This window comes from Protopterus annectens, chromosome 12.part0 (assembly GCF_019279795.1).
Source record: "Protopterus annectens isolate FY-2018-M chromosome 12.part0, PAN1.0, whole genome shotgun sequence".
NCBI lineage: Eukaryota > Metazoa > Chordata > Ceratodontiformes > Protopteridae > Protopterus > Protopterus annectens.
The window spans coordinates 1,373,815,972-1,373,835,955 of NC_056746.1; the positions used below are offsets into that span (position 1 = coordinate 1,373,815,972).

Consider the following 19,984-nt stretch of genomic DNA (forward strand, 5'->3'; position numbering starts at 1 on the left):
AACCAATGTGGTAGTTGACAAGCTCAGCAAGGCAATCTTGATGCCTCACGAGTGGTCTCTGAATCCGTAAATAGCAGAACAGATCTTCCGCAAATGGGGACAGCCTTGCTGCGATCTCTTTGCCAGTCTGATCAACTCCAAATGCAGCAGCTACTTCTCCCTCATCCCCACTCTGGGGGAGTCACCGAGTGACGCACTTGTTCATGATTGACCCCTGGGACTCCTTTATGCATTCCCTCCCTTTCCGCTCATATCCAAAGTGATACAGAAAGCAAAGTCAGTGGGAAGCAAAATTATTTTTATTACTCCTTACTGGCCTCGTCAGATTTGGTTCCCCTTTCTCAGGCCTTATCTACTAGACGATCCATGGACTCTGGACCCAGTGCCAGACCTCTTGACACACATGTCAAGCTCCCTTCAACTCTGCCTCCACACCCTCAACTTGACAGCATGGCTGCTCCACTTCCATCCCTAGTCAGGTTCATGATCTTTCACCTGCTGTGACCCACATCCTTTTGTCTTCGCATAAAACTTCCACTAGGAAGTTATACACTAGCAAATGGAGAAGGTTTTCTATCTGGACTAAAGACAGAAATGTAGATCCTTACACAGCATCCATCCCTATGGTTTTAGAATTTTTGTCTGAACTTTTCCATCAGGGATCAGCTGCTGCCACAATTGGGGTCCAATTGGCAGCAATATCTAACTTTCATTTCGGACAACCTGATGTCCCACAGATTATGTAAAACCTTCCTGGCGCTACTTTGCTGAGTCCTCCCTTTCAGGAACCTGTATCTCCTTGGGATCTAAACTTCGTTCTGTCCAAACTAACTTCCCCGCCGTTTGAATCCGCACTTTCATGTCTATTGAAGTTTCTGTCTTGGAAGACCTTGTTTCTAGTAGCTATCACATCAGCTAGATGAGTATCAGAGTTACAAGCACTGTCAATTAAGCCTCCTTATTTGATTTTCCACAAAGACAGAGTTTCCCTCGTACAAATCCTTCCTTTATCCCTAGTTTGCTCTCACACTAATTTGAACCAAACCATAGAATTACCTGTATTTTACCCTAATCATTCCAACACTGTAGAATACAAATTTCATCAACTCGATGTTCACAGGCAGATGTGAGAGTGTTCAATCTCGCCGTTTGTTCTTACACATGGGTTCGGAGCCGATCCTCGGCTCCGTGTCGGCCGCTTGCAAGCTCTGCATCGAGAAGAAGCTCGAGACAACCTAATACCCACAATCCCCCTCTGCCTTTACCCCAGATCTAGTTTGCCGCTGCAGCGTTCGCATCACTGGGTCGAGCTCGAACAATTAAAGCTAAGATTAAGATTTTTTTCTTGTTATTTCAGCATAAATTTATTCTATAAAGTTTGTTAAGTGACTAAGTGTGTGTGTGTGGTACGGTTGAGGAATTCTCGGTTCCGTTTAAGTTTAATTTTAAACTTATTAGAGTTTCCCTCGGGGCCTACCACCCCTTTCTGAATTGACTAACTGGATAGACATTTTTTCTTTAACTGGATTTGACAATTTCACCGGATTTGACTTACTACCTGGACTTGACTTCTCACCCTTTTTTCCACATTAAGTTTAAGATGTCTGAGAAGGCTAAATCTAGATTCAAGCGTTGCCAATGTGGGCAAAAAATGTCAGTTACTGACAATCATAGTTCCTGCGTCTACTGTCTTGGCCCTCTCCATCTGCAAGAAGACTGCTCTATTTGTCATTCTTTCAGTGGGAGGGTCATGACATATAGGCGCAGGAAACTCATGGATAGGGGTTTATTAAAACCTTCTTTTCAAGAGGCTCTGGATGCTTCAGACCAGGCATCCAAATCCTCGAAGGAATCGAAGACGTCGGAGCCCAAGTCATCGGCTCCGAGCTCTTCGGTTAAGGTTCGATCACCTGTTCCACAGACCTCGGGGCCGAGTGTTCAACTGTTGTCAGTGTCCGAGCCTCGAGTCTTGGAACCGGTGACGGAGCTCCCTCCCCCGACACTGTTGAGGTCGACTCCGTCTTCGATTCCTTCGACCCGTTCTTCCAGGCCCCTCTCCGACACCGATGTTGACCGCGTGGTGCAGAAATTAATGGAGAATATGGCCTTATCCAAACTCATCTCGGTTTCCACCCAATTGGTGTCGAGACTTGAAGGCCTTCCATTATCTCCATCTGTTCCTCCTCCGAGACCTGTCCAGTCTTTGGAGCCGGAAGAGGCTGATCTACTGATTGTGGAGCCCTCGGTGCCAGAACCGTCCTTTTCTCGGTCGGCTCTGTTCACCTCGACTCCGTCGGATCCGGTACCGGAGTCTCGGAGCCAAAGATCCATCCTTGGTTCCGGGACCGAGAGACGGACCGATGTTTCGGTTCCGACTCTCCCTCTCGGGGCCTCGGCTCGGATCGACTCGGTTCCGTCCTCGGGGTCGATGCCTTCGGTGCCTGTTTCGGGGATTCTCCCCATTTCTTCGGAACTGGGAGATACCTCGACTCGGGACCCGGGGGGCCTTCGATCTCATGAGGAAGGTGTTGTCTACCCAGACAACCACATCAGTAGAAGCAGCCTCTCCTCCCCATAAAGGACTGTTATCCTCCTCTGCACCAACGGCCACATCCAAGCGTCGAGCACCTGTGTCTCAGCCACCCCTGGAGGGTGCCCCCTCTTCCTCGGAGGCTTCTTCGGATGCTCCCCCTTAAGAAGTTCCTAGGAAAAGATTGTGTAAGAGGAGACACTTAGATTCTCCACAAGAATCATTGACATCGGACACTGACTTGGATGAGTCAGAAGGGTCCCCAAAGTCACCTTCACAGGATGTCTCTTTTGCTGACATCTTGGAGATCCTAAAACAGAGAGGTGATTGGCAGTCCCTTCCCCCTTCTGAGGATGAGTCAGTCTTGCTGAAGGCATTCGGTGCTCGCCCTTCCTCCTCCTGGGTCACTCCGCCCTTCGATGAGTTAATGGAGCTGATTGCTCGAAGGGCGTGGGAGACACCTGACATGGTGGAACCAGTCCCTAGAAAGCCTAATAAGTATATAACTGCACCCCAAAACAAGGCTTACCTCACAAAGGGAGTTCCAGTGGACGCTATGGTGGTGGCAGCGGCCATGAAAAAGGAGATGTCGGAATCTTCCTCATCTGTCCATCCGCCTAACAAAGATTCTAGGACTATGGACAGGTACGGGAAGCGCATTTTTAGTTCAGTGGCTTTTTCTATGCGATCCCTGAACTATTTGACCCACTTTACACGTCTACAGAGGGACCTAATCAAAGAGTTGGGAAATACCCTCCAGGGTACTACAGATGCTGCTGTTTCAGAGAAAGTTACAGCACATCTCAATACCCTTACATCCATTGTTAACTCATCCATGAGGCTGATCTCATACGCAGCCGAAGGATCGAGTAGGGCAGCAGCTTCAGCGATTGCTCTTCGTAGACAATCCTGGATGCGCTTATGTTCATTTGCGGAAGCCTTCAAGTCTTCCTTTACTAACGCCCCATTTGATGGTGCCACTCTCTTTGGCCCCAAAGTAAAGGAGACCCTTACCCGGTGTGAACAGGAGGGAAAGACTCTGTCTGCTGTCGGAGTCCGTTTTTCCACCCCATCCAGACCGTACCCCAAAGGGCAACGCGGTGGAAAATGTGGTTTCGAAAACCCCAAGGATCTTTCCCAGGCACGCAGGGTGATGCCCCCTCTAGAGGCAGAGGAGGGGGCAGAGGTGGAAGACGCCGCCCTGGCGGCAGAGGGGTCCGCAAAACCAAGGTGACAGGGATACACCCCCTGGAAAACCTTTCCAGCACTCCTGAGAGGAGGCCCGACTGTCCTGCTCTGGAGGCAGTCGGGGGTCGCTTAGCTTTATACCCTTAGGCCTGGCAAAATCTTACTACAGACAACTGGGTAAAAAGCGTGGTTACCAGAGGTTACAGAATACCCTTTCTATCCACTCCCATTCCAAAGAGAAGACTCCCAGATGTGCCGCCCCATCTGCGAGACCCAGCAGCTATAGAAATTTCAAAGCTGCTAGAAAAAGAGTCATCCAACCAGTCCCAGCGGACCAAATAGGATTCGGAACTTACTCAAGGTTCTTTTTAGTTCCAAAGAAGACAGGGGACTGGAGGCCGATTCTGGACCTAAGCAACCTCAACACCTTCGTCAAGAAAGAAAAGTTCTGAATGGTCACGCTTCAATCGATCCTTCCATTCTTACAGAAGGACGACTGGATGTGCTCAATAGATCTGAAGGACGCATACTACCACATCAAAATGGCCAGGGCGTCCAGAGATCATTTACGCTTCCGGCTGGGAGCCAGTCACTATCAGTTTCGAGCCCTGCCCTTTGGTCTGACCTCAGCCCCCAGGGTTTTCACCAAATGCATGGCAGTGGTAGCGTCTCATCTGAGACGCCTAGGATTCCAGGTGTTTCTGTATCTGGACGACTGGCTCCTTTCTGCCACCACCCGGCGTCAACTGATACAGGCCAGGGATTACACTCTACAACTTTGTGTTCACCTCGGAATTTCCGTAAATTTCGAAAAATCTTTACTACAGCCATCACAGCATATCTTATTTATAGGAGCGGAATTAGATACGCATCATTTAATTCTAAGGCTCCCTCCAGAAAGGATAGCCTCACTACAAAGTCAAATATCTCTCCTTCTGTCATCCAGAAAATCCCAGCAAAACTGGTTCTGAAGGTCTTGGGTCTCATGGCAGCTTCTCTCATTGCGATACTATTGGGAAGACTGCACATGAGAGTTCTACAATGGCTACTGTTTGCACAATGGTCGTTCCAACAGCTACCTCTGACACACGAAATTCTGATTACAAACACATGCAAGTCACATCTAGCCTGGTGGCTTCAGACTTGCAACCTTTCAAGCGGAAGACCATTTGTGCTACCCACGCCGACAGCTACGGTAACCACGGACGCTTCCCTGATAGGGTGGGGGGGCATCTTTCAGGGACAGACAGTCCAAGGCGAATGGACCAATTTAGAGTACAATCTGCACATCAATGTTCTAGAGTTAAGGGCAGTGTTTCTAGCGTTGCAACACTTTGCTCCCCTTCTTCCTCTAGGGACTATTGCAGTTCAGACAGACAACATGTCTGTAGTCTGGTACATAAACAAGCAAGGGGGAACCAGGTCTTATCAGCTATGCAGAGAGGCCATGAGAATTTGCCAATGGGCGGAGTCCACGGGTCGCTTTCTGATCGCAATGCACATCCCGGGGTCATCCAACGTCATAGCCGACAGGCTGAGCAGAGCAATCCTGTTGCCTCACGAGTGGTCCCTCAAACAGTCAGTTGCGAAGAAGATTTTTCGCAAGTGGGGCCAGCCTTCCTGTGATCTTTTTGCGTCTCCAATGAACGCCAAATGCAGGAGCTACTTTGCCCTATTACCCCCTCCAGGGGAAGTCCCCAGGGACGCGCTGGTGCACGATTGGCCCCCAGGTCTCCTGTACGCTTTTCCTCCCTTTCCCCTGATTGCAAAGTTTCTGCAGAAAGCCAACAACCTACAAAGGACGATAATCCTCATTGCCCCATTCTGGCCTCGTCAAATTTGGTTCCCCTTTCTTTTGCAACACCGCATTCGGGGACCTTGGATCCTGGACCCAGAGCCAGATCTACTGACTCATTCGTCAGGGGTTCCTCACCCCTCACTCGAATCACTCCATCTAGCAGCTTGGCTGCTCCGCTTCCCTTTTTAGCCAGGTCTGATTCTCTTACACCAGCAGTTCAGAATATACTAGTGGCTTCTCATAAAGCTTCCACTACAAAGACTTACACTAGTAAATGGAAGCGTTTTGTCTTCTGGGCAAACTCACATCATTTGGACCCTGTCATAGCTCCGTTAAACAAGATCTTGGAGTTTTTAACAGAATTGTTCCATCAAGGAGCTTCTCCTGCCACTTTAAGAGTGCAATTGGCTGCCATTTCCAACTTTCATGTGGAAGAATGTGGGGCACCTATTATGGCTCACAGACTTTGTAAGGCCTTTTTAAAAGGATCTTTCCATATTAGACCACCAGTTAGAACTCCTACATCACCTTGGAATCTGAACCTTTTATTATCTAAATTGATGTTACCCCCTTTTGAACCAGCCTCCTCTTGTCCATTGAAGTATTTATCATGGAAGACTCTCTTTTTGGTGGCTATTACATCCGCTAGGCGAGTGTCTGAGCTTCAGGCTCTTTCTATTAAACACCCTTATTTGATCTTTCACTCTGACAGAGTATCTCTTCGCACTAATCCATCCTTTCTCCCCAAAGTTTGCTCTATCAATAACATTAATCAGTCCATTGAATTACCTACCTTTTTCAAGAATCACTCTAATAAGTTAGAGTATATGTTACACAAATTAGATGTCCATAGACAACTCAGGTTTTATTTGGATAGAACAAAGGATCACAGGAAATCTGATCAACTTTTTGTAGCCTTTGCTGACAGCAGGAAAGGTGTAGCGGTTACTAAGCGAACTCTTTCCAAATGGCTAACTGATTGTATTATATACGTTTATGATTCTTCAAATCAAACTTTATCTGTCAAACCTAAAGGACATTCTACAAGATCAGTGTCTACATCCGTGGCTCATGCAGCTCGCCTACCATTAGACACGATTTGTGCAGCTGCTACTTGGGCTAAACCACATACATTCATTTCTCATTACAAAGTGGACAGGGTTTCTAGGGACAGGGCAACCTTTGGTTCCACTGTGCTCAAGAACGTTCTCCCATGAGTTCCTCAGGAACATGGAGCTAGGGACGCTACCCATGTGTAAGAACAAACGGCGAGATTGAACACTCTCACATATAGAAGTTATGTCCTTACCATAACGTTCCATGTGGAGTGTTCATCTTGCCTTTGTTCTTACATTCCCACCCTCCCACCTTCAGGAAGAACGTTCAATTTGGTGCCTGGTCTGGAGTATTCTGCTTCTGCATTTGCAGTGGTTGTATATGTATGAGGTACATGTGTATATATATATATATATATATATATATATATATATATATATATAGATGATTTCTTGCTTTATGTAACTTTTGGCATGAGTGTGCTCTCTCTGACTGCTGGTTTGCTTGCAAACTAGATCTGAGGTAAAGGCAGAGGGGGATTGTGGGTATTAGGTTGTCTCGAGCTTCTTCTCGATGCAGAGCTTGCAAGCGGCCGACACGGAGCCGAGGATCGGCTCCGAACCCATGTGTAAGAACAAAGGCGAGATGAACACTCCACATGGAACGTTATGGTAAGGACATAACTTCTATTTATGGTTCGACCTTCACAGGACTAAGGAACTCAGAAAGTCAGACCAATTGTTCGTTTCCTTTTCTGAGTCTAGACTAGGTCTGCCAGTCTCTAATGTGACCCCATCTAATTGGATTTCCAGCTGTATTTCCTTCATTTACTCCTCCAATGGAAAGACTCGACCGTTCAAGATTAATGCTCATTCTACAAGATCCCTGCCCACATCTGCTGCCTTCCAAGCCAGAGTTCCAATTGACAGTATATGTGCAGCAGCAACTTGGGCTACCCCTCATACCTTCATTACTCATTACAAACTGGATCTGACCTCAAGGGGTAGAGCCTCCTTTGGTTCCACAGTACTCAGGAGTATTTTCCCGTGAGCCACCCAAGAATAAGGTGCTAGGGATGCTGTCCCATATGTAAGAATGAAGGTGAGATAGGACTACAGAACATAAAGAATTTATGTACTCACCATAACGTTCCATGTTTGTAGTCCATCTTGCCCTTCATTCTTATGATCCCACCCACCTACCTCTGTCCTGGAAGGATCTGAAGACAGGATAGTGTTACCTTGGTAGGGTGGAGACCTTTCATTATTGTTGTTCTTTCTGGATAACTTTATTTCTATCTTTCTATAGTTTAGCAGCAAACAAGATCTGGGGATTGTACTAGTGCACTATGGGATACCTACCTAGCCACGAGCCAACTAAGAGACTTTGAGCTTTGTAATAGGCTGAGTCAGAGCCAAGGATCGGCTCCAAAGCTATATGTAAGAATGAAGGGTGAGATGGACTACAAACATGGAACGTTATGGTGAGTACATAACTTCTTTATATATATATATATATATATATATATATATATATATATATATATATATGTACGTATGAACATATATAAAAAACATAGATTTATTAAGGTATACTCAGTGCTGCATCTGTGTCTTTTTATTAGTTACAGTATTTATCCACTTTGTGGAATTCTGTGTTTAAAAAAATAATTTTCTTTTGTAGATGCTCTTCTGAATGGTGAAAATGAGGATGTATTTGCAGATCTGACTACTAATATTGAAGTTCCTCAAGATGTTCCAGTCCTCAATGACCCTCTAGATCAATATGCTGTAGGTAAGTCTCTTACCTTAGTTTTCCAGGTTTTACTTTATTAAAACTATTAACAGACAATACAGATTTGCAGTGTATTGCATTATCTTTTTGAGTAATGATATAAATTATCAAATACAGAGTCTTATGTAGGTAAGCCATTTTAACTGTATTGGAAATGAGGAACTGCACACCAGAGAGGAAATTTTATCAAACTAACATATGTGTACTGTTTAACACTGCCTTCCCAGGTTTCTAAGTACTGGTAATGATTAGATGTTCATAATTTGATCACTGCTGCAGTTGCCTTAGCTAAATGGGTTATATCCTGCCAAGGATATAACAGCCAGACAGCTTCCAAAGCTTCAGGACACCTTCCACATGCGCCCAAACCGTTAAACAGCTCAAGCAGAGGTCTGGACATTGAGCCCTGCAGAACTTTTCTTCTGCCAAGGAGTGCTTCTCTTGCAGGAATTTGAGGCTTGACAGTTGGCTAACACTTTTATTTTTATGTTAGAAAGTTAACTTAAATTTATTAATTTAAGATGGGGAAAAAGTGTTTTTATACTGTGTCATGTGACTTTTAGTAAATTTTAACAGAAGTGTTACTTTTTACTTTTGAGGAAAAAGGTTGTTAAAAGTTACTTAAAGCTGTTTTTTTTTTCTTTGCTAAAAGTTTTGCTTTATTACTTCTGGAGGCTGGGGTAAGCATTTAAAGTGCTTTCCACTTGTTTTTTGGTGGAAAAACTAACTTTTTTAATACTTACTTGTTTCACAGACTACTGCTACTAGACTTCAGGTGTCTTTTTCATCTTCACAATGGACCATCCTGTTGGTTTCTCCTTCCAGCCACAAAAAGGAGATGGTTGACCCTGGTGTGGCTGTTTCTGGTTCCTCAGACCATTTATCTTTCTTGCTGACTCTCTCTGGTATAGTCCCTACAGCTACCATGGACTTGGAGGGGTTAAACACATCCAGTACAGCTGTTGGAGTGCCCTTGGCAGGCAAGGAAATCCACTCTTGTCAGTCTTAGAAGAAGGAGAAGGGAACATCTCTTTCTGCCTAGCTAGAATGGAATGCCTGTCTGTAGGGAAGTTTTGCCTGACAAAAGTAAGTCTACTTAAGAAATTCTTATCAAAAAGAAACATAAAGTTAGACATATGCCTTCACCTGTCTCATTTACTTTGGACAGGAGTGATTTATTTGGCTTAGCTTAGGGTTTAGTTAAGGCTCTTTACCCTTTCAGTTCTGATTCTGCCAAGAGAAAAAAAGGAATCATTCATTGTCTGAGACTGTTCAGGACATTTAACAGGAAAATTATTTTGAGGGGAAAATTTTTATTTTGTCACCCCCACCCCACAAGTCCCTGATTCTGATGAGAGTGTCTATTCTGATAGTCCCATGGAAGGATTTTCATTCTCTAAAACCATATTCAGAATGAATCAGTTTCAGTGGGAACATGATATCTTCCACTGTCATTAAAGACATTTTATGATTTATTACAGCTGGAATATTGAGGTTTTGTGTGCCTAGATCACACTTTCATTTCTCTGCAGTACCCTTTGGGTTATTCAGTGCTCCAAGGGTATTCACAAAATGTCAAGCTTCAGTAATACCCTACTGCAGAATGCAAGGTATTCACATTTTCCTTATTTAAATGACTTGCTTATCTTTGCAGAGTGTTTTTCAAAGTGTCAGGAGACTATCACTTGGGTGAGAAATTTGCTGCACATACTGAGGTTACTGGAGAACAACCAAAAGTCCTGCTTGTCTCCTTCTTTGAGGATTAAGTTCAAAGAGCTTTTTTTCCCACAGGAAAAAGCAAATCTACATCCAAATGTATTCCTGAGATTCTCCATTCAAACCAAGACTTCAGCAAGGGAATTTCTCAGGATATTAGGAATCATGGCACCTATGATTCTTACGATTCCTTTAACAAGACTCCACATGAGAAAAATTCAGTGGTACCTACAATCAGTATGGTCCCAATATCAAGGCCACTGACATTCTAGATGCCTGTTTTGGGATTTGTGAAAGGGAACTTCTTTGGTAGAACAACTAGAAAAAACACTTTTACCTGAATCTAAGTTTCTCATTTCCCTTCCAACTCCAGCATAGTTTGTAACTACAGATACCTCATACATTGTTTAGGGAGCAGTGTATATGGGATAGAATACACGGTCTTTGAAAAAAAAAGATTGACCAAAACACACAAACATAAAAGAGATGGACGGTGCAGTGGTGCAGCAGTAGCGTTGTTGCTACACAGCAAGTGGTTCTCTGGTTCGATTTTTGCCTGTGGTGCCTTCAGTGTGGAGTCTGCATGTCCTCCCTGTGTTCGTGAGGGTTTCCTCTGGGTGCTCCAGTTTCCTCCCATGTTACAAAAACATGCATCTGGAGTGTTTCTCTCCGGGCCTCCTCTGAAAATTGGCTTAGTTCCAAGTCGGACTTTCCCAATTAACAAATGTTAAATAAATAAATAAAATAAAATAAGATGTTGACGGTAATAAATACTCTCAATTCTGTCAATTATGCGTGGGTCCCAGGACCATTACAAGTAATTACAGACACCACAGTGATGTGGTACATCAACAAACAAGGGATAACCAGATCTTACAGTCTGTGCAGACCAGCCATGGTAGCCTGAGATATTAACTTTGAAGCACAGTCTCACTGTGCAGACATCTTACTTCCCATCAGAACAAAATTTTGTGGCAGACAACATCAGTAGGATCAGGACATATCCTCACAAATGAAAACTGAATAAAGAGGTCTTCCAGGAATTGATCTAGATGTGGGGAACATCTCAGCTACCTCTATTTACTTCTATTCACAACCATCTGTTGACAAAATTCTGCACCAAGACTCCATGCTAGAAGGCCTGTAAAACAGATGCATTCTCTTTTTCCTGGACAGGAATGTTCCTGTACCCTTTTCCACCTTTCCTCTGATATTCAGGGTCATTCTAAAGATTTAGTATGGCTCTCTAAAGATCATTATGGTAACTCCCTTCTTTTATAAATGGCCAGTGGCGTTTACCACAAGCTTCCTCACAGACTGGCATACTCACACAGGACAAGGCATGTTTAATACATCCCAGGTTTGAAAAACTGCAAGTAACTGCTTCAGTGATAGAATTTTAATACCTTTTAGGCATTATCTTCTAAAGGCATGCAGCAGGTATTAAAAGTGGCAAGAAAACCTGCTACTAGGAAATCACGTATTAGAAAATGGAAATATTTCCTAGCTGGTGCCAATACAAAAGCCAGGACCCTTTTAAGCTTAGTATTTCACTGGTTCTTCAAATATTTTTGTGAGTTATTATCCTCTGGCTTTTCTTAATCCTCTCTCATGGTTCATTTGTTGGCCATTTCAGCATGACTGCCATGGAACCTCCTCTTGAAATGCATTATAATGTTAAATTTTTTTTAAGGGGTGTTACATACCAAGCCTCCTAGAAAACAGATGGTTCCTCCTTGGGGGTCTTAACTTTGCTTTAGAAAGATTAACTCTTGCTCCATTTGAACCAGCTCGTCAGGCTGATTTGAGGTTCTTAACATGGAAAATGGTATTGTGATTGCTCTGGCTTCTGCAAGAAGAGCATCTAAGTTGTAAACTCCTATTGTGGCTCAGCCTTATCTTATTTTCCACAAAGATAGAGTTTCCGTAAGAACTAATCCTTCATATATTCCTAAAGTGGTATATGTGTTTACTTAGAGCCAATCTATCTTCCTGTCTTCTTTACAGAACCTAAAACAAAGATAAAGAATTCTCCATAGTCTGGATGTCCACAGACAAGTCAAATATTTTCTTGACAGAATTAAAACTTTCAGAAAGTGTGCTAAGTTACTAATTTCTTATGAAGGCAACAAAAACACAACCTATGTGAAAACAGACTATCCCCAAATATTTTTTTTTTACTCACGCTTTTACCTTTTGCTATATCAACCACAATAGGGCAATTTTAGACAAAGTTAAGGCTCACTATACCAGGTTCTAGGCTTCATCTGTGGCATTTTGGAAAGGGGTGGATTGTAGAAGTTTTCTAGAAGCTGCAATTTGGTGCTCATTACATGCATTTACAAAGCATTGTAGACTAGATTCCTTTTCCAGGTCTTGAATAGGCTTTTCTAGGATCATTATCCAGGAGTTCATGGACCCTTATTCTTCCTCTTACCAGTCAGTATAAACTATAGTAGTCATCAAATATAGCTAAGGCTACTGCAGTATTGATCACATGATGAACAACATGATGAACATAGTATAGCTGTATAAAGTAAACTTACCATACCATTAGGCATTAGAATGATCACTGCTGCCGTAGACTAACCCTCCCTACATCCCCCTTATTTTTGTATGTGTTGGTTGCCAGGGTGAGGACTTCTATGTTTATTTTCCTTGCATTGACCTTTTCAGGGCTGTAGCCTCCCTGTCGACATGATATCTGCGAACAGCTTGACACCCAAACCACTTTTTTCTTTAGCTCTGCTTGACCTGAGTAATGGTTTTGGGGCATGGAAGATGTCCTTAAGCTTTGGAAGCTGTAAAGCTGGACAGCTGTTATATTCTTGGCAGGATATAACCCATATCGCTAAGGCTAATTAAGCAGTGATCATTCAAACATTTAGTATTATGATAAGCTTACCTACACAATTGAACTTTGCCTTCCTAGTCAAAGACAGGCCAACTAGATTTGAAACTGCATCTCTTCTTTTAATTCCTGATCCTTAGAGGTAACATGCAACATATGGAAACAGGCAGGAATATAAAGTCTTTTAATATGGAGACAATAAATTTCAGTGCTAGACAGCAGTGTGACAACCTGAGACATACACTCAGGCTGTCATGGATTGCTAATAAACAGTTACGTAACTGAATGATTCACTTTTTATTCAGTCTTTCATTTATTCATTTGTTTGTTTTCAAAGTTTAACTGGGTAGAGAGACAGCTCAAAAAAAATTTCAGCCACAACCTGCACCAAAGCTACATAGATATACAGGATTTTTTTTGTATTACACCAGTATGTGAAATTATTAAGTGGTTCATCTGCAAAATGAGCAAGGCATTACATTTGGTAAGACATGTTTAAGACAAGAAGTATGTAAAGAATATTTTATGGCAACTATAGATGTTCATCATTCCCACTGCTGCAGTAGCCTTTAGGCAGTATGGGTTGTTTCCCTGCCTAGGAATCCACAACTAGCCAGCTTCCCAAAGCTCTGGCTCCCTGCACACCTTCACTTTGACTGCTGATTAGCCCCAAGGGAGAAAATCAGCAGTCCGAGTGAACATTGAACATTTCTTCAGTACTTTTTTGCAGTCTGGAGAAAAAACATCTTTCAGGCTTCACAGGAATAGCAATCAGCTAAAAACTTCATTTCTGCCAGATAAGTCTCCATTGAGGAATCCCTCCACACAGAAATGTGTTGCCCTTTTAAGAAAGGTGTAGTTCATTTAATTTTCTGACTGAAAGTTGTATTTTATTGTCAGTTTCAGAAGTTTCATGTTAGGGACCGCTATCTTAGCTGTCCGTCTTATTTAGCTAATTAGGGGCTACTTTTGACTAAATACATAAATAACCTAGGTAAGTGGATGGGAAATAAGAAATTCACCCCACTTTTGGTCTCCATGCCTCTGATAGACAGAGACAGTCAGCAAATGACTAACATACTCCCCTGTATAATCTATAGCAACTTCCAAACTAACATACCCCTTTCCCAATATAAATGGCTAGGCTTTTAAAGGCCCTAGTGGTGGCTAGCCTAGTATACACCCATGAACCCACATGTTCTGATAGTGTAAACTTTTAAAACTGTGACTAAAATATTTATTTTTGGAAAGACAAGACAGTGCTTTTTACAGTGTAGTGCATATGTTCACTTTGTGACAACCTTCCTGCTAGTTTTTTTATTTTAGAACCTGTGGCCAAAGTTGACTAAAGATTCTTGACGTTGAAGACTTTATTTTTGGTGGCTACCAATTCTGCCAGGAAAATTCAGAACTTTACACCCTATCTAGTAAGTTCCCTTATCTGGTCTTCCGCAAAGACAAGGTATCTCTAAGAGCCAACCCTTCTTTTCTCCAAAAGATGGTTTCTGAATCATCCCTCACTGAAGCAGTCAACCTTCCTGTATTCTTCTTGAATTTCTCCAGTAAAGAGGAAATCATACCACACTTGGATGTGCATCATCAACTTCATTTTTGCTTGCATTGTACAATGAAGATCAGAAAGGATGATCAGTAATTTCTCTCATTTTCCTCAACCAAGTTGGGTAAAGAGGTATGTAAAGTAACTCTCTTGTTGGCTTTCAGATTGTATATCCCATGTTTACAAGGAAAAGAGATTATCTTTACCCAAACCTCCTAAGGCCAATTTAACAAGATATGTAGCTATCTCTACAGCTTTCTTCTCCAGATTACTGCTTGATGACATTTGTGCTGCTACTACTTGGTCCAACATCCATGCCTTCATTTTCCACTATAAATTGGACTTGCAATCAAAGTCATGAGCCTCCTTTGGTTTGATTGTGCTCTGGAATATCCTTCCCTGAGACATCTCAAGTGTTCTAGTAGCTGGAGATCTGTCCCGTCTGTTGAGGAACACAATACAAAGGATTACTCCAGATAAAATTACTTTACCTAGCAGTTCTAGGAGACTTCCTCATGTGAAATTGTTCGATCTCACCATTTGTTCTTATGCACGGGTTCGGAGCTGGCCTTCGGCTCCAAGTCGGCCACATCGCAAGCTCTGCATCTAAGAGAAGCTCGAGGCACAGTCCCTATCCCATGATCCCCTGCTGCTATCCCCCAGATCTAGTTTGCCGCTGCAACAGATTGCGTCGAGAGAAAGCTCGGGCCAGTAAAACTTTGTTATTACTTCTTAAAATATTGATATTGCTTAATAGTTACCTGTAAAAATTTAGTAGACTTTAGATAGTGTGGGTGTGTGTGTTAGATATATATCTTCTTTGATGTTTAGCTTAGTTGACTGCTCTTAGGCGTTAGGCCATTTATCTCTGTCAGGGCTCTGACAGAATTTTTTTTCCCTACATTTATACATATATTTGCTGTATTTTATATATATATATATATATATATATATATATATATATATATATATATATATATATATATATTTACTCAGAGTGTTTTGCTGTCTTGTATTTACTCCTACAGTTTAGTGTGTTTTGTAGTGCCGTTTTCTATAATAGATACATTTCTACTGTCTTAGTACTTAGCTTAAACATGTCAGAGAAAGCCAAATCAAGTTTTAAGCGCTGTCAATGTGGTCAAAAAATGTCCATTACAGACTATCATACCTCCTGCGTCTACTGTCTTGGCCCTCACCATCTTCAGGAGGATTGTTATATCTGTCACTCTTTTAGTGGAAGGGTCATGATGGAGAGGCGCAGGAAGCTCATCGAGAGGGGCCTTCTAAAGCCCGATTTTCAAGAGGCCTTAGAGAAGGTGGACCAGGCATCGAAGTCTTCGAAGGGGTCAAAGTCTTCGAAGGTATCGGAGCCCAAGTCTTCGGCTCAGAGTACCTCAGATCAGATTCGGTCGCCGGCTCCACAGACCTTGGAACCGAGCATCGAACAGTTGTCTCGATTCGAGGCCCAGGTCTTGGAGCCAGTGTCAGAGGTACCTCCATCTGCAATCCTTTGCTCGGTGACCTCTTCGGCCCCTTCGATCCGTTCTTCCAGGGTGATGGACACCAATGTGGATCGAGTGGTGCAGAAGCTTATGGAGAACACGGCTCTATCCAGACTTATTGTGGTTTCATCCCAGTTGGTTTCGAAACTTGAAGCCCTCCCCATCACATCTACAGATCCTCCTTCGAGACACATCGAGTCATCAGAGCCAGGAGTCGAGGAGCTGATAATTGTGGATCCCCCAGATCCAAAGCCATCCTCGGACCACTAACCTCGACACCCTCGGAGCCCGTCGAGGGGTCTCGGAGCCGACGTTCTCTCCTGGGTTCCGGGGTGGAGAGTCAAACCGAGCTTTTGGTACCGACTCTCTCCCTCGGGGCCTCGGCGCAGATTAGTTTGGCTCCATCTTCTGGGTCAGAGCCCGTGGTTCTGGTGCTCGGGAAGCTACCATGTTCTTCAGATCCGGTAGAGTCCTCGGCCCAGGGCTCCGGTGCTTTCGACTCCGTGAGGAAGGTTTTGTCTGGTCAGACACTCACTTCATCAGATACCTCTTCTCCTTCCCCGAAGGGACAGAGTTCTGTTTCTGCACCTTCGATCCCCACCAAGTGTAGAGACCCAATGCCTCAGCCAGCCCCAGAGGGTGTACCCTGTTCCTCGGAAGCTTCACCAGATGCCACCTCTGATGAAGTCCCGAGGAAGAAATTGTGCAAGAGGAGGCACATTGATTCCCCACAGGAATCATTGACATCGGACACCGACCTGGATGAGTCAGAGGGGTCCCCACGGTCCTCCCCTGAGGATGTCTCCTTTGCGGACACCCTAGAAATTCTAAAACAGAGGGGGGGGCTGGCAGACACTTGCCCCCACTGAGGACGAATCGGTGTTGCTGAAGGCCTTTGGGGCTCAACCTTCCACTTCCTGGGTGTCTCCGCCCTTCGATGAGTTAATGGATTTAATAGCTCGAAGGGCGTGGGAGGCTCCTGATACCGTGGAACCAGTCCCTCGCAGACCAAATAAATATATTACTGCCCCCCAAGATAAAGCTTACCTTACCAAGGGAGTCCCAGTCGATGCTATGGTGGTGGCGGCAGCCACCAAGAAGGAAATGTCCGAAGCATCTTCCTCTGTCCATCCTCCTAACAAGGATTCTAGGACTATGGACATGTATGGGAAGCGCGTTTTTAGTTCAGCAACTTTTGCCATGCGATCGCTGAACTACCTTATGCATTTTACGCACCTTCAGAGAGATCTCATTAAGGAGTTGGGAGATACTTTCCAGGGTAACACAGATGCTGCTGTCTCAGACAAGGTGACAGCACAGCTCAACACCCTTACTTCGATAGTTAACTCGTCCATGAGGCTCATTTCATATGCGGCCGAGGGTTCGAGTAGGGCAGCAGCCTCAGCGATTGCTCTGCGGAGACAATCCTGGATGCACCTGTTCTCCTTTGCGGAAGCCTTTAAGTCTTCCTTTGCTAATGCCCCCTTTGATGGCGCCTCCTTGTTTGGGCCCAAAGTGAAGGAGACACTCATTAGGTGTGAGCAAGAAGGAAAGACCCTGTCTGCCTTAGGGGTCCGTTTTTCCGCCCCCTCCAGACCGTACCCCAAAGGGCAAAGAGGCGGAAAAATGTGGTTCCGGAAGACTCAGGGAGCTTTCCAGTCTGCACCTAGTGATACCCCCTCCAGAGGCAGAGGAGGGGGAAGAAATGGAAGACGCCACCCAGGTGGCAGAGGGGGTCCGCAAAACCAGGGTGACAGGGATACCGCCCCTGGAAAGCCCTTTCAGCACTCCTGAGTGGAGGTCTGGCTGTCCTGCTCTGGAGGCAGTCGGGGGTCGCTTGGCTTTATACCCAGAGACCTGGCTAAATCTCACATCAGATTCCTGGGTAAAAAGCATAATAACCAGAGGATATAATATCCCTTTTCTGAACTATCCACCCCCCCAAAAAAGATTCCCATATGTGCCGCCCACTCTGCGGGATCAGGCAGCCATAGAAATACAAAGGCTGTTAGAAAAAAGATTCATCCAGCCAGTCCCGGCGGACCAAATAGGATCCGGAACTTACTCAAGGTTCTTTTTAGTTCCAAAGAAAACAGGGGACTGGAGGCCAATACTGGACCTCAGCAAACTCAACACCTTCGTGAAGAAGGAAAAATTCCAGATGATCACGCTGCAATCGATTCTTCAGTTTCTTCAAACGAACGATTGGATGTGCTCTATAGATCTCAAGGATGCGTACTACCACATAAAAATGGCCAGATCATCCAGAGATCACCTGCGTTTCGGGCTGGGAGCCAGTCATTTTCAGTTTCGAGCTCTGCCCTTTGGCCTCACCTCAGCCCCCAGGGTGTTCACCAAGTGCATGGCAGTAGTGGCGTCTCATCTGAGACGAAGAGGATTCCGGGTGTTTCCATATCTGCACGACTGGCTCCTTACCGCCACCACCAAGCATCACCTAGTACAAGCCAGGGACTATACAATCATTCTCTGTTCCAGCTTAGGAATAACAGTGAACTTCGAAAAATCTACCTTGCCACCCTCACAGCATATCTTATTCATAGGGGAGGAGTTAGATACCTCCGTAGCACTGATAAGACTTCCTCAGACAAGAGTGTCAGCCCTGAGGGATCAGGTCTCTATTCTTCTTCAAAACAAAAAAGTCCCCGCGTTACAGGTCTTGAAAGTATTGGGCATGATGGCAGCTACCCTTATTGCGGTTCCCCTAGGGAGAATGCACATGAGAATCCTCCAGTGGCTCCTCTTTGCTCAGTGGTCGTTCCAACAGTTACCGTTGTCACACAGAGTCTTGATCACGGAAACTTGCAAGCGTGACCTCCATTGGTGGATAAACAATCAGGAACTGAAGATAGGATGTCCGTTTATGCTTCCTGCCCCCGTAGCCACAGTAACCACGGACACTTCCCTGATAGGGTGGGGGGGACTTTTTCAGGGGAGAACAGTCCAAGGAGAGTATTCGAAAATAGAGTGCAATCTGCACATCAATGTCCTGGAGCTGAGAGCAGTGTTCCTGGCGTTGCAACACTTTCACGACTTCTTACCTCTGGGAACAGTGGCAATTCAGATGGACAATATGTCAGTAGTCTGGTACATAAACAAACAGGGAGGAACCAGGTCTTACCCCTTATGCAGAGAGGCCCTGAGAATCTGGCAGTGGGCTGTGTCCACCGGACACTAATAGCAATGCACATCCCGGGAACATCCAACGTCATAGCGGACAGGTTGACCAGAGCCATCCTGTTGCCTCACGAGTGGTCCCTCAAGAATCAAGTTGCGGAGAAGATCTTCCGCAGATGGGGCCAGCCTTGCTGCGATCTTTTTGCTTCCCCCTTGAACGCCAAATGCAGAAGCTACTTCGCCCTACTTCCCCCTTCGGGGGGTGCCCCCAGGGATGCACTGGTACATGATTGGCCCCCGGGTCTCCTATATGCCTTCCCTTCTGTTCCATTGATTCCCAAATTTCTACAGAAAGCCAAAGGTCTGGGAAGGATGATCATCTTGATAGCACCATTTTGGCCTCGACAGATCTGGTTTCCCTTTCTTCAAGCTCACCAGTTGGAGGAACCTTGGACTCTGGACCCAGTGCCAGACCTGCTGACCAACTCGTCAGGAGTTTCTCACCCATCTCTTCAGTCCCTCAAACTGACAGCTTGGCTGCTCCACTTCCCAACTTAGCCAGGTCGGACCTTTTATCCCCAGCAGTGCAACACATTTTAGTTTCTTTCCACAAAATTTCCACAAGAAAACTGTATAGGAGCAAGTGGAAACGTTTTGCGTGTTGGGCCTCCAGGCAAGGTATAGACCCTTTGGTGGCACCTATTCACAAAATTTTAGAATTTCTCTCCACCCTCTTTCATCAAGGGGCCTCGACGTCCACGATAAAAGTTCAACTAGCTACCATATCAAATTTTCATGTGGGTGAAGGAGGAGCTACAGTTATGTCCCACAGACTTTGTAGAGCATTTATGAA

At 44.6% G+C, this 19,984-nt stretch overlaps 1 protein-coding gene across 1 annotated transcript in view; it reads left to right on the plus strand.

Moving 5' to 3' along the window:
• RAD21L1 (RAD21 cohesin complex component like 1) overlaps positions 1-19,984 on the plus strand; it is a 1,222,403-nt gene that overhangs the window by 415,995 nt on the left and 786,424 nt on the right. Inside the window, exon 6 of the mRNA XM_044089023.1 lies at positions 8,256-8,366. Coding sequence (XP_043944958.1) covers positions 8,256-8,366 — 111 coding nt within the window. The remainder of the gene's footprint in view (positions 1-8,255; positions 8,367-19,984) is intronic.